The sequence below is a fragment of the Fukomys damarensis genome, unplaced genomic scaffold, assembly GCF_012274545.1.
Source record: "Fukomys damarensis isolate Sample0158 unplaced genomic scaffold, DMR_v1.0_HiC HiC_scaffold_18, whole genome shotgun sequence".
Lineage (NCBI taxonomy): Eukaryota > Metazoa > Chordata > Mammalia > Rodentia > Bathyergidae > Fukomys > Fukomys damarensis.
In genome coordinates this window covers 10,407,550-10,421,782 of record NW_022900930.1, presented here as the reverse complement: position 1 = coordinate 10,421,782, position 14,233 = coordinate 10,407,550, and the positions used below count along the sequence as shown (strand labels likewise).

The window sequence follows — 14,233 nt, the reverse complement described above, 5'->3', positions numbered from 1 at the left end:
CTTTTTAGAGCCCACGCACAGGCTGAGGCAGCGATAGAGTACACATAAGCGTTTCTAGTACTTTAGGTCAGCAGTCAACTGTTCAATAAAACAGAATCAAAATAGGCAGATGCTTCAAATTATAACTCTTCCTTTAGAGATGAAGACTGCAGCTATGTGTTTTCAGAGTGGTCTGCATTATGGGGCTGGGCTGGGACTTGCCTCTACCTACACTGAGCTGCCTTCCTCCTAGCTGCTGTTATCATCGGCTCTGCCTTCCTGGCCTGGGCCAGCTTAGTTACAGACACTTGTCAGACACAGGGGAAACACACATCTTTACATCCTGCACGTCATTTGGGCAGTGTGTCCAGGAGAATTGTCACAGCTTTCCATTTCGTGAAGGTTAGCAACTATTATTACCATACTTCTTGGAAAAGATGTTGAGGTGACAATGAAAGCAATTAGGGGGTTCTCATTTTTGCCAACACTTTTTAACTTCAAGTTTAGTACTTTGGATAGCCGAGAAAAATCTGAAAGTCATCCAAATGTAGAGACAATGAAGTGAGCAATACAGATCCTGAACTCCCAGGAAAAGAATTTTTTTTAAAACTTCAAATCTCCGATTATACCAGAGAGATCTATGCCTTAAATATGTTGTTGTGATTGCCACCCCTCATGAATCCCTTGTATCCATAGAAACCATTTTATAGCATAAATATGTTTCTAGGAAACACATTTTTTAAACTGTCCAGATTACAGACCTCAGGCTGTCAAGAGAATGCTTTGAAACCACCTTTTGGTGGTCATATGTAAAACAGTATTTTTCTTGATTCTCAGGCTTATGAGCCTGAAAAGGATAAAAAATACTGGAGTATTCTGATTTTAATAGACTCATCATTGGGCAAGGCATTTTTCTATCTGTGCAGTGAGTACTGCACATTTCTAAGACTTCAGTGCAAAACTTAACTCATTAGCCATTCACAAGACTGGATGACTTCAAATGTCCTATTTTGTCAGTAATTCTGTTCCTCTCATGGATCTAGACCTTACCTTTCTAGTCCTGGTCTACTGACCTGGTGCTGGACAGTCAGCCTAGTCCAGTGGTGGTGAACTATGGCACTCGTGCGGAGGTGGGCTGTTTTTAACATTGAAAGCTCTGAAAGGGTCTCCATCACTGGCCTAGTCCCTCTGGACTTCTCTCCCTATCTTTTCCTGTCCATTGTAGAAGTTTTCAGAACAGTGAAAATAAGATTGTAAACATCATCATAAAATTATGTTAAGAAAAAGCACTCACTCTTGGTGAGTGTGGCTTCTAATCCATCTTCTGTCCTATCACCCTAATAAAGTATTTCTAACATAAAAAAAAAAGCATACATAGAGCCAGGAAGGGTATTTTGGGCTATCTGTCCTTCCTTTTTGGGGGTGGGGGTGGGTACTGCAGATCAAACTCAGGACATTGTGCTTGCAAAGCAGATGGTGGCACCACTGAGCTAAATCCCTAGCCCCTTTTTCTTTTCCTTTGGCACCAGGGATTGAATACGGGACCTTGTGCTTGTGAGGCAGGTTCTTTTTTTTTAAGACAGGTTCTCACTGTGTAGTTCAGGCTGGCCTCAAACTTTAGGCAATCCTCCTGCCTTAGCCTCCCAAGTGCTGGGGATTATAGGCACGTACCATCATGCCTGACTGGGATGTTTTTCTTTCTATATTATATAGTCATGTTTTTGGCATTCTGAAAAATACTCTTTCCTGTTTTATCAACCTAATGATTTCAACCTGGTATCCTAATCATTACATTTCACATGACATCATTACATATCATCATACCTATTAGCCTGCTCCTGTCATACAAACATATTTAAGTCTCTGCATAAGTTTTATGATATATATATGATATATATAAGGAAATTCTATTTCCTTATTAAAGTTTGATCTACTATATGGGAGTATTCACAGAGCGACATTTTTATAATTCTATTTGGTTGGAGATGGAACTAACACTCATTTTAAAAGATGTCAGAAATAGATGAAGCTTTTGCTGTCATCTGTCTGTATATTTTTTCTGTATGTGAAGTAACTGTGACTCTCTAATAATAAGCTATATAAGAAAATTCCTGTTTTACTGGAAGCCTGAATGGAAAGGAGTGGACTAGAAGATGAGGGAACTAATGTGGATTTGATAGTAGAGGGGCGTGTCTGGAAACTAACGCAGTACTCACTTAAGCAGTACATATGATTTAAGTGTTCACTATTGTAGTTTAAATAGAGTTCTAAAATATGGAGATGGTTAGATTTCTTCAGTCTGAGATGAGAAAATAGAGTCCAGAACTCTCAAATAGTCACTGTACGTTACTGTTCTGCTTTTAAAGACAGGAATCTTAGAATTTAAGGTAATTTGAAAGTAATTTTGTAAATCATCATATAAAGTTACCATATTATCACAGCAACTATTTTCATTATTGTTGGATGCTGTCTTAAACAAATTTTAATTTTAAATCCAATTTCACTTAACAGTTTTTATTTGGGACCCTGAGTTTTTTCTTTTTTAGTATATGTGCTGCTGAAGCAAGCACTTTTTTTTTTTTTTTTTTTTTAGATGGTCTTACTGTGTAAGTTCAGGCTTACCTTGAACTCACTATGCAGTCCATGGTGGCCTCCTGCCTCAGCCTCTCGGAGTGCCAGGATTATAGGCATGTGCTGCCACACCCGGCTCAGAAGATTTTTTTTTTCCCAGTATGAATTGCAGCCCACACATTCTAGCTGTAAGCCTACTCCACTGTCAGTAATAGTAGGAGAAACTGTACAACCAACCTTCCCAGTATTGTAACAGAATAATCACCGGACTTCATTTCTCTCAAATATTTATCTTATCATAAGGAAAAATATTCACTAAATTTTAACTGTAGTTTTGCTACGGCCCTTATGCTTGCGAGGCAGGCAGCAGAATCACTGAGCTTAATCCCCAGCCCGTGCAGCCTGATTTTTCTTTTCCTCATTGAGTTTATTGGTACATTTTAGGTATACAGTACAGTTACATTCATTATTGGAATCTTAATGTAACTTTCCTGAGGGAGGAGCTGCTCTTAAGCCCCATTTACAAATAGCTCCTTAGACAGTTGATGATGTTAAGACGTAAGAAAGGGTTCTCAGGGCGGGGATTCAGCTCAGTGGTTCCAGCATCTGCCTTGCAAGCACAAGGACCCAAGTTCTATTCTTGGTACCAAAAAAAAAAAAGTTTCTTGTCAGGTACATAATGAATTTCAGAATAAGTTAATTCATTACCTTCTTTTATAATTGTCATTAGTATAGTAGCAGTTTGCAAGCTCTTTTTAGGTGTTTGTTTTATCAAAGGGAAGATTATTGGGGGATTCAGTATGTGGAGCAGATACAGCTGCTGTGAGGCAGGGTGGGCTTCCTGAGCTTCATTACCCAGGCCAACTCTGGCTCTGTCTCTCACACGCCTGGAAAGATGGAGATGGTATGCAGCCTGCAAAGGCAGTTGGATGGGTAACTTTTGGCTTCCTTCCAGCCTAGTGTTTTTCTCGTCTGTAGACTATGGGTTGCACTGGGTCTTCTTGTTTTGGTAGGTCACTCTGGAAGCCAGCTGTAATCTGGATAGTATCCAGGAAGGCAGATACACTTAGTCTCTGGTGTCCTCTTTGGAAGGCTGTTACTGACCCGAGTCAGTAAGATGATGTTTACTTTTCGATTTTGGAAGAATTATTTCTGTGTTTAGGGTGAAGTTCATCTGGACCCTGATGTTGCTCTGCCACTCTCAGAGCTAAATTTCTACAAATTTCTATGTGAGCTTTTTTGATTACAGATGTTTCCTACAGTAGTAATTAATAATGACAAATTGAATTTTTGGTTTGGATCAGAATTCTGATCTGAACATTTTTATTCCTCAGGTAGTTACTGTTGCTCTGCGATGTCGAAATGGGAAAATCTTGAGGAGAAGGTTTTTTAAGTCTTGTAGTTCACAGGTGAGAGAATTTGTATTTTGAGGGTTTTTCTTTTCATTACTTAAGATCGAACCAAGGACTTTCACATGGAGCTACATTCACAGCCCTTTTTATATTATTATTTTAAGAAAATTTTTGAAACAGGGTCTCACTAAGTCCCTAGGCTGGGCTCAAACCTGCAATTCTCTTGCTTTAGTGTCTCAGAATATGGGATTACAGGGGTGTGTCTGTATAAGTAGGCATGGCCAGCTTCTCTGAGTTGTGATCTTTGCCTTCAAACTTTGCTAAGTCCTTCACTTCAGTGTAATCCCCCACTTTTTTTCCTAATACTGGAAATTGAACAAAGGGCCTTGCTGATTTTGTGCGAGTGTTCTACCACTGAACTAGATCCCAGACCTTTTTTTATTTTGAAACAAGGTCTAGCTAAATTGACTAGGGTGTTCTGAACTTGTGATCATCCTTGCTCCAGAGTAGCTGGGTTTACACCATACCCATCTAACACATACACGAGCATCAGAATGCATAGTGAATTTTTAAATTTTAAAAATGTATAATAAAAGAGACACTGCCATTAATCTTCCTCAAAATACCACCCCTACACTTATTCCATCATAATTGCCATTTCTTTTGTTTTGTTTTGAGACAGGATTTCACTATGTAGTTCAGGCTGAACTTGAACTCACTGTGTAGTCCAGACTAGCTTTAAATTTGCAGCAATTCTCTTGCTTTAGCCTCCTGAGTGCTGGAATTACAGGCATGTGCCACTACACCTGGGTGAAACACCATTTTCTACTTAGTACACTATCAAAGAAGAAAAGGAAATAATATCCAGTTTTTGCAAGCATATGGGGGAAAGTGGATTCTCCTAACTTATTAATCTGAATATAAATTGGGCCATGTCCCTGTGAGAATTAATTATTGTATTTTAAAAAATTTAAAATTACGTCTTTCGACCCAGTTATTTGATTTATGATCATTTATTCTAGGAAAATAAGAAGTGATCAAAGTTATGTGTTAGTAGGGATTTGATAAATTAAGGTATATCCCTATATTGGAAAATAATGGAAGTTTAAAAATTATGACATAGATAGATATACTTTTGGTACACAGAATATCAGTAGGTTCTTGGATGGCAGCTAGCAGCTGAAGTTAGGAATAGAAAACTGTTACTTACCTTTCTTAAAATAACAAAACATGATTTGTTAATATATACACATACATATGTATGTGTATATACACACACACAAATATAATATTTATTTATTTTTTGGTGCCAGGGATTGAACACGGGACCTTGTGCTTCCCAGGTGGTGGCAGACCACTGAGCTAAATCCTCCACTTTAAATATTCTATATTTTGAGGCTGCCATTGCTTGTAGGGAACAGTATGTGGAAACTTTGATCATTTTTATGAGACTCTTCGTGACAGGAAACGTTAGCACCCAGGGCAAGTTGGGATATCATAGCTGGATGTGGTGGCATATTCCTATAATCCCAGCATTTGGGAGCCTGAGCAAAGAGTATCACTGCGAGTTAAGTCAAGTTGAGGTCAGCCTGAACTACATATAGTGAAACCCTGTCTCAAACAACAAAAACAGAATCTCCGGGGCCTGGACATATTCATCGTGACAAAGCTCTGAGCCAATGGAGTTCTTGTTCCCAAATGAAACCCCTGAACCTGGTCGTTACCATCTGTGTCTTTTGGCATTCCGTCTTCTGAGCTCTGACCAGAATTTCCCATCACACTCAATTTGCAGCATTGTAGGGCTGCTTCAGCCGGCATCTCCAAACTGTTGCAAACTCCTTGCATGAACCCATTCCAAAGGCTTCTGAATCACATGGTGAGGTAGTATCACAGTAACAACCCCATTTCTCTAATACCAAAATCTGTCTTAGCCACTTTCTTGTCACTGAAACACAATACCAGATACCCACTCATTAAAGGAGGGGAGGTTTATTTTGGCTTACAGTTTGTAGAGGTTTCAATGCATAGTTGGCTGGTTCTAAGGCAGGGCAGCATGGCATAGGGGCATTGTAAAGCAGAACTTCTCACAGCAGGGATACGGAAAGCAGAGAACATCATTTTCCTGTAAACTCCAGAAAAAGTTATTTTGCAGAGTGAAAGTTCTGTCTCATTACTCACAGGGTCATTACACAATGTAAAAATCATCAGGGTGATCCAAAGGAACACAAGTGTGTATAGTATTTGGTAATGACAGAGCTTTTTATCTTGTAGGTTTTATTTGCCTGGATGGTGAAAATTGGGTACCACACATCCCTATATAGCCTTTTCACTTCCTTTCCCAGAAGACTTGTGGAAGTAGAGGGAGGCTGGTCACTGGCTGACATAGGAGTAACTACAGATACTCTACTCATCGTGGAAGAGAAAGAACAGAGCAATTAGTAAAGAAATGAGAACTACCTGTTCTACATTAAACCAGTTATACTGTGTGACCTAACAGTTCAGGAACAGATGTTAAAATCATGCTGTACCTTGACTAAGCTTAAGGCAGTAAACACTTTAAATTCATAACACATAGGAATATACTGGTGTAAAGGATTGAAAAAGATTAATATCTGCATGTATGTTTTGGAATGTGCCATCTTATAATGTACCAAATAAGAATGGGGTAACAGGACCAGGGATTTAGCTCAGTTGTTCCACCGGCTGCCTCCCAAGCGCAAGGACCCGAGTTCGATCCCTGGTACAAAAAAAAAAAGATTCCGGTAACAATATATGTAAGAAAGCACTTAACTTATATTTCTTCACAACTGCCATCATTTCTGTTAAAAACATTTTTGGGGGCCGGGGATTTGGCTCAGTGGTTATGCCGCTTGCCTTGCAAGTGCAAGATCCAGAGTTCGCTCCCCGGTACCAAAAAACAAAACAAAATAAAACAAAAAACCCAAAAAACATTTTTGGCTTCTGCCTCTTTAATCCTGAACCCCATAGTGACTATTTTATAATTCATTCAGACCTTTAAAATCATGTAAGTAGGAGTCTTTATTCTACAGTTATTTCAATTTAAAAACTTGTCTTTACTGTTCTTGTGAAAGGAAGGTATTGTTTATTTGACTGATATCTGCAATGTATATAATTTTACCTTGTATTAATTGTAACATTTACCATGTTCCAGGTGGAAAACTACGAAAGTATTAAAACAATGGTGAGATTTTTTTACAGTATCTCATCACTTCCTTTTTTGCTCATATACCTATAATGGTATACTCATGCACTATAATTACCATGTTCAAACTGAGTATAAAAGGCTATTGATTTTATTATAGTCACTCCTTTTCCCCATGCTCACCCCATTTCTTTTTGCTCACCTGACTCCTCTGTGTGTTACCCTTCATTTAACACTTCTTTATACTTTACTGTGGAGTTTATTACACCATATTGTGACTATTCTTATTTTCCCGAGTAAGATCTTGGGGAAAAGCTATGGCTTTTTTCCCTGAAGAAGTACTTACTATATAGTAGATGCTTAATACATGTGTGAAAATATGAGTAAGTAGTCTCAACTTTTAACTTTTTGTCTGAACTACGCCACATTAGAAGTTATTAATTATATAAGATCTTCCAAACCTTATATAAAAAAAATTCTGCCATAATCCTGTACCCAGAAATAAGCACGAATAGCATAGAGACTACAACTCAGGTCAACAAGCTTGAGTTCAACTTCTTGAGAACCCTTAGAACGACCTGGCTAAGATGCTCCCAGATTCTCTGCCCTCAGGATTTGTGAGACTAAATGTTTTGGGCAGCTAGGGCTTGATCTCATTTGTAATGCAGCAATAAGTAACATACAGAGGTGCTACCATAACACAATTCTAAAATGTGAGAGGGACTTTGAGGGGGGGCAGGAATAAGCTTTGAAAAGAAGTGTTAGTGGAAGCCTGAAGTGCCTTGAAACTGGATAAGAAAGTGTTGGATAGTTTTGAGGGAGGAGTTGGGGGACAATGTTACTGGCTAACAGTGGCAGGAAGTTCAGAAACACCAACAATTATGTGGAAAAATATGTAGAATGAATTAATTGGTGTAGCTAAGAATGTATTTCCAACCAGAGTAGTGAAAACGCCACTTGTTTTCTTCTTGGTGCTTACAGTAAAATGAGAGGGATGAGCTAAAGGATTGTTAAAAAGGAACCAGGGCTCACCTAAAGCAGCCAGCCTCACCACTTGACAAATGGCTTCACAGCAAAGCTCAAATCCAGGGCATTCTCAGGAAAATGTCATTTAAAAATGAGGGTAAAGGCATGTCTATAAAATCCTTTGTTTAGGCCTGAGAAATATCAAGGTTAATGGCATAGAGTAAGATTCACAGACAACTCAAACGTTCTATAAATATTACATCACCTGCTCGGTGTGATGGCACCCAAATGTAGTGCTAGGTACTTGGGACTACTGAGGCAGGAAAATAGATTGAGCCCAGGAGTTCAGGGCCAGACTGGGCAGCAAGATCTTATTTCTAAAATTAACTAAATAAATGAAATAATTTCATCAGTAGTAACATGGTCACCGTGAACTCTTCCAGAGGTTAAAAACTTTCTTGATTCCCCAAAATTTTACTGGGGAGAAATAAAGAAAAATGTTTTGCGGTAAAGTTGTGCCACCTTTCATGTAAAATGACTACAAAGGTGAAACCAAGGCCTCCCAGGACAAAGGTGAAAGTCATGGAGTCATTTCCTCAGGAATAGGACTGAGTGCTTCTAACACTTGCCTAACTGGATTTTAGAATCACTTGTGAATCAGTAACTTGTATATGACTTCTATTTTGAACAGCTCTGAACAGGAATATCCGTGGGAATTTTGTCTGTCCCATGATAGTATGCTGGATATGGGGAGCGGCCCTAACTTGTCTCTTGTTAGACATGTAGGTCAGGAGTTGTGTTTGTGAGCTGTACCTAGGGCTGGGGGTGTAGCTTGGGGGTAGAGATCTTACCTAGCATGTGCCAGGCCCTGGGCTCAATGCCCAGCACTGGGGGAGAGGGAAGATCACACCCTAGGAGTCTCTCATCTGTCCATAGACTTAATCATGTACATAATAAAATCCTGAACTTTTGAGCTCATATCTTAATAGCAGGAGGCTTCTGTGTTTCTTGGGATGGAGGAAATGTGTTTTCATGTCAGAAAATCACTGGGGATTAGAGGGTAGACTGGAAGCCAGCAAACAAGATAGGTCCCAGTACTTGCTTTTGGCATTCACTGTGCTGCCCTTTCCCACCATGTGCCAGGGTGGATCAGCAGAATTGACAAGAAATGGTACATATTTTCTTCAAGAATTATAAAGACTGCACTTCTACCCTGCTTCTCTCTTTCCCTTTGTCTCTTCTCACCTGTTCTGGTGGAAACCATGTTAATAACCCAGAAGAGACCACGTGTCTAGAACGGAAACCTTATGCCAATAGTTCCCTGTATTATAGAGAGCTAAATTAGATAGAAATTAACAGGCAGTCAGAGAAGGATTGGGCCCTTGAGGGAGTAAGTAAAGAAGACGAGACACACCAGGATTGTGGCTGGAGGCCAACCTGAAGACAGCCAGGCAGCCCTTGGAATGGGGATACAATATCTCGGCGTACAAGCCTCCCTAGAGATAAAGAGCAGCTTTACAGATTATACTGTAGTCAGCAGCACCTAGTCCAGGGAGCCCAGAGATGTATCAGATGCTTAGGTGGGAGACCAGAACATCTGGACCCATACTCCCCCACCCCTTTCCAGGAATCCCTTTGTTCTATGAGAAGTTCTAACAAGCTAAAGTTAATGATGAATGATGCTTATCATGCATCCTCGCTATGTGCTTTGCTTCCCAGTATACTTGTAATCCTATTACAGGTTAACTGTAGTTGAACCCACATTGTGCTTCTACTGTAAAAAATACCCCTAATAAAGAGCCTCAGTGCCACCAACTCAGGACTTCTCTTGGAAATCCAGAAGCTGTTCTTTCCAATAACTCTCTCAACCCCTCCTCCTTTGGTTTGCAACTTTATTCCTTGATGTTGTGATAACACAAACTCGGCACATCTGACATCTAACAGGTTTGGAGTTCTTTTCCTCATTGCACCTAAGTGTGCTTGGAGTTAATCCTCTAGCTGCAGGCATGGCTTCAGAGACTGTAAGTCTGGCTGACATCGTTTTTGTTATTGCTGCTGCTGTATGAGACAGGATCTTGCTACATGGCCCAAGCCAGCCTTGAACATGTGGCCCTCCTGCCTCAGCCTCCTGAGTGCTGCGATTACAAGTGTGCATGCACCCTCATGCTGGGCTCTGGCTGACAGCAACCTCACGAGGGTTGCTGAGCTGCTCCTGGATGCCTCATCATAGAAACTGCAAAATAAAGGTTTTTAGTTACTAAGTTTTGGGGAAATCTGTTATGTAGCACTAAATAATATAGGAAATATTCAGGGCATTTCCTCAAACAATACAAAGTCCTTAGGAATGACTTTTACTTGTCTGCGTAGATGTTTTTGGTTTCTATAGGTGCTGATTTCTCTTAAGATTCATTTCAAAAATTCAGCAAGCTTCTATTATTCTTTGAAAATAAGACTCAAATGCAAATAGAAATGCAAAAGAAAAAGAATGGACTTTTTTTTTTAAAAAAAAAAAAACAAGGTCTTGCTACGTAGTCCAGGCTGGCCTGGAACTCGCAGCAATCCTGCCTCAGCCTTCCCAAGTACTGGGGTCACAGGTGTGCGCCACCACACCTGGCTTAGAATGGATATTTCTAAACCCACTTGATCATAGAATTTCAGAGGCTCCAGTTTCAGTTGTTCACATACATTTCCAAGAATACTGCTATCATTTTAACAGGCCCAATTTTAGTACTTAGCAAACAGCTCCTAAAATTTGTGGAATAAAGTCCTCCATATCACCAGTTTCTAATACAAAAATCAGAAGCCGGACATGTGTTTACTATAGCCCCGTTGCAATGAGATGGAAAAGTTAGAAACAAGATGAATGGATTAATTTTTGTAGCTATGAAACTGAGAAAGAGGGAGGAGGGAGAGGAGGGAAAGGAAGCAACTTAGCTTTAAAGGTAACATGCTAGGGTCGGGGATTTAGATCCTTGCAAGCACAAGGACCCAAGTTCAATCCCTAGTACCAAAAAACAAACAAACAAACAAAAGGTAACATGCTAAAGTATGATAGAAACTGGCTAAAATTTGCTTCAGAATGATTGTGAGAGTAATATCAAAGCTAAGTGATAAATACATGGGGGGATTTATATTCAACTTCTGTAAAACTTTTCATGATTAAATGTTAAAGGGTTATCAACAGACTTAAAATTAAAAGACAGATTTGTCAAATGACCTATAAGCTCTCACTAAATTGTCCAGGCTCAGTTCTTAAGCCTATTTCAACTTAAAATATCCTTCAATGAAAGAGTGAAAGTGAAAATGTTAAAGTCCTACATCTTCAGGACATTAAAGAGTATGATGCCAGATGTTCAACCCCAGCTTGGGCAATTGAGAGACTTAACAAGACCCTGTCTCGAAAACAAAACAAAACAAAACAAAAAAGTTTTTAAAGGGGGTATAGGGGATGTGGTGTGATGGTGCACACCTATTAACTCCAGCAGTGGAGAGGCTGATGCAGATGGACAAGTTCAAGACCAGCCTAGGCAACTCGGCAAGACCCTATCTGAGAGAGAGAGAAGAAAAAAAAAGAAAATACTTCTGATTATTTTTAAAACATGCAATGAAAATGGTCAGAAACGCCCTGGGATCAGACAGACACCCCAAAGAAAGCCAACCTTGGAACAGGCTAACTAGGTGGCTACTGGTAGCTATGGGGCAACCAGCACAAAAGCTCTGTAAGGTTTTCTGATCCTTAAGTTGCTTGGGAAGGCACAGAAAGTATATGACCCACAGATAACTAGCGAAGGGCCACTGTTCTTGGAAGACTAGCACCTAACCCCATCTTTTTTTTTTTTTTTTTTGGTACCGGGGATTGAACTCGGGTCCTTGTGCTTGCAAGGCAGGCCACCGAACCGCTGAGCTAAGTCCCCGGCCCTAACCCCATCTTTTTTTTGTTTTGTTTTTTTTGAGACAGGGTCTCACTATGTAGTTGAGACTGAACTGGAACTCACTATGTAGCCCAGGCTGGTCTCGAACTCACAGCAATCCTCCTGCCTCAGCCTCCCGAGTGCTGGCATTACAGGTGTGTGCCATCAGGCCCGGCTGACCCCATCTTACTCTACCAGAATTCAGGCAAATATTTATTGCTGCTGGGAGAATAGGAGATAACGGAGTTTCTCTGCCCTGGGAGAAAGGCAGAAAATAGGGGTCTCCCATACCATTGCTCCCTCAGCTGGGATTAGACATGTACCTCTACACCCAGCAAAAAATAGCAATAACCCTATGCCCCCCAAAAATGTTAGACACACAAGAGCTGAAGGACTTCATTACCAGAAGACTTGCACTACAAGAAATTTAAGTCCTTAGAACAGAAAAATTATGCCTGGTGAAAATACTTACCTACACAAAACAATGAAGAATACTGTATTGTAAACAGCACATATTTTACACCAATTAATACATAAAATGCTTTTCTTATTTAAATCACTTTAAAAGATAAATTTTTAGGGGTCAGAGGATGTAGCTTGGGTAGAGCTTGCTGGCTTGCTTTGCCTTGAATACTTGAGGCCCTGGGTTCTGATCTTCAGCACTGTACACAAACAAAAAGACAATTTACTGTTTAAACAAAAGTAATATTCCAAGAGATTTATAATATATGTCAAATGAAAACATATGACCAGAAAAGCATCAAGTTGGGAAGTGTACTATTGTGAGAGTCTTTTTTTTTTCCTGGTACCGGAGATCTAACTCAGGACCTTGTACTTGTGAGGCAGGCAGTGGAACCACTGAGCTAAATCCCTGGCCTCATTATAAGAATCTTATTCCATAGGTCGAGTGGTACAATATCACTATGTTGTTAACAACGTGTATCACAAATTCCAAAGAATTAATTAAAGTAATAAAGAGTTATTCCTAACTTGCCATGATGAGATAAACGGAATAAAAAAATATTGAATTAATCCAAAAGAATCCAGAAAACAGGAAAGAAATAGGATAAATAAAAAACAGCAAGATGACTTATTAAAACTTAACCACACCTGGGCTGGGGATTTAGCTCAGTGGTGCCACCAACTGCCTCACAAGCACAAGGACCCAAGTTTGATCTCCAGTACCACCACCACTCACCCCACCACCCCCCGCCAAAAAAACCTAACCACACCAATAATCACATCGGTGGTGAATATTCTAAATATCCCTAGTTAAAAGCAAAGACTGTTAGGTGAGGTGCAGTTGTGTGTACCTATACTTCCAGCTACTGGGGAGGCTAAGGCAGGAAACTCACTTGAGTTCCAAGTGTGTGAGACCAACCTGGGCTATACAATGAGATCTCCTATAAACGAAGAGTATTAGATTGAATTTTTAAAATTCAACTATATGCTGCCTATAGGAAACATATACATTATGGTTTAGATCTAAACCCTCTTCCACACAAGAGTGGGCAAGGTCAGGGTGGTATGGCCACAGATACCACTCAGGAAGGAATCTCTTAAGTCCAGTCTTTCTCTCCATTTCTTCTGACCTCTCATCAGAATCACTTTTTTTGGGGGGTACTGGGGATAGCGCTCAGGCCTTGCAATTGCGAGGCAGGTGGCAGCACCCAACACCACTGAGCTAAATCCCCAGCCCTTATCAGAATCAATCTTAATGCTGATTTCAGTGATCAAGGCTTTTTCTAGGTTGCTCCTCAAAATTCTTCCAGACTGTTACCTACTAGAGGCTGATCAGACCCCAAATCATCTGACCAAGGGTATGGCAGCGGGATTAAAAAGACAAGATCTTAATGCCTAAATGGGTGGCCCAGGATGGTCAAACATCTTATCGGGCTAAGACACCCCCTGGAGCTTTCCACTATTTATTGAACATGCAGCTTACAGAAGGGGCAGGGAACGGTGGAGTGCAGAGTACTGATACGAGCAGGTTCCTAGCAACAGGGAATGAAACATTCTAGCAAGAACAGCTCGTAGATTAATGGGAAATTTATTTCTTTGCATGGACTAGTTTTTGTCTCTAGGGGAGTTTTCTGTACTGAGTCCTGCTGCCCTTAGCTGCACTACTGTCTTGCCATCAAAGATGTCGCACTGTCATGGATCACTGAGGCTTCTGCTGTAATCAGTGGTGTGGGGTTTGTTCCTTTCCAACACACCAATTGCTGGCTCTTCAGCAAAGCTACTGTGGACCAATAGGCAGACTCAGACTTTTTTTTTTTTTTTTTTTTTGA

General features: G+C 40.1%; 1 protein-coding gene and 1 long non-coding RNA gene across 5 annotated transcripts in view; one reads left to right on the top strand and one right to left on the bottom strand.

The window, feature by feature from the left end:
- The window catches only part of Ubxn8 (UBX domain protein 8), a 34,428-nt gene extending 27,435 nt beyond the window's left edge, over positions 1-6,993 (top strand). For all 3 annotated transcript variants that reach the window (XM_019207276.2, XM_010622120.3, XM_019207278.2), the window contains 2 exons: positions 3,885-3,959; positions 6,174-6,993. In XM_019207276.2, the coding sequence (XP_019062821.1) occupies positions 3,885-3,959; positions 6,174-6,341 (243 nt within the window). In that variant the 3' untranslated portion in view covers positions 6,342-6,993. The remainder of the gene's footprint in view (positions 1-3,884; positions 3,960-6,173) is intronic.
- Positions 6,994-7,029: 36 nt separating this feature from the next.
- The window catches only part of LOC104860832, a 9,467-nt gene continuing 2,263 nt past the window's right edge, over positions 7,030-14,233 (bottom strand). For both annotated transcript variants that reach the window (XR_779805.3, XR_779803.3), the window contains 2 exons: positions 12,415-12,604; positions 7,030-10,264 (listed from right to left, as the gene is read on the bottom strand). This is a non-coding gene — a long non-coding RNA (uncharacterized LOC104860832). The remainder of the gene's footprint in view (positions 10,265-12,414; positions 12,605-14,233) is intronic.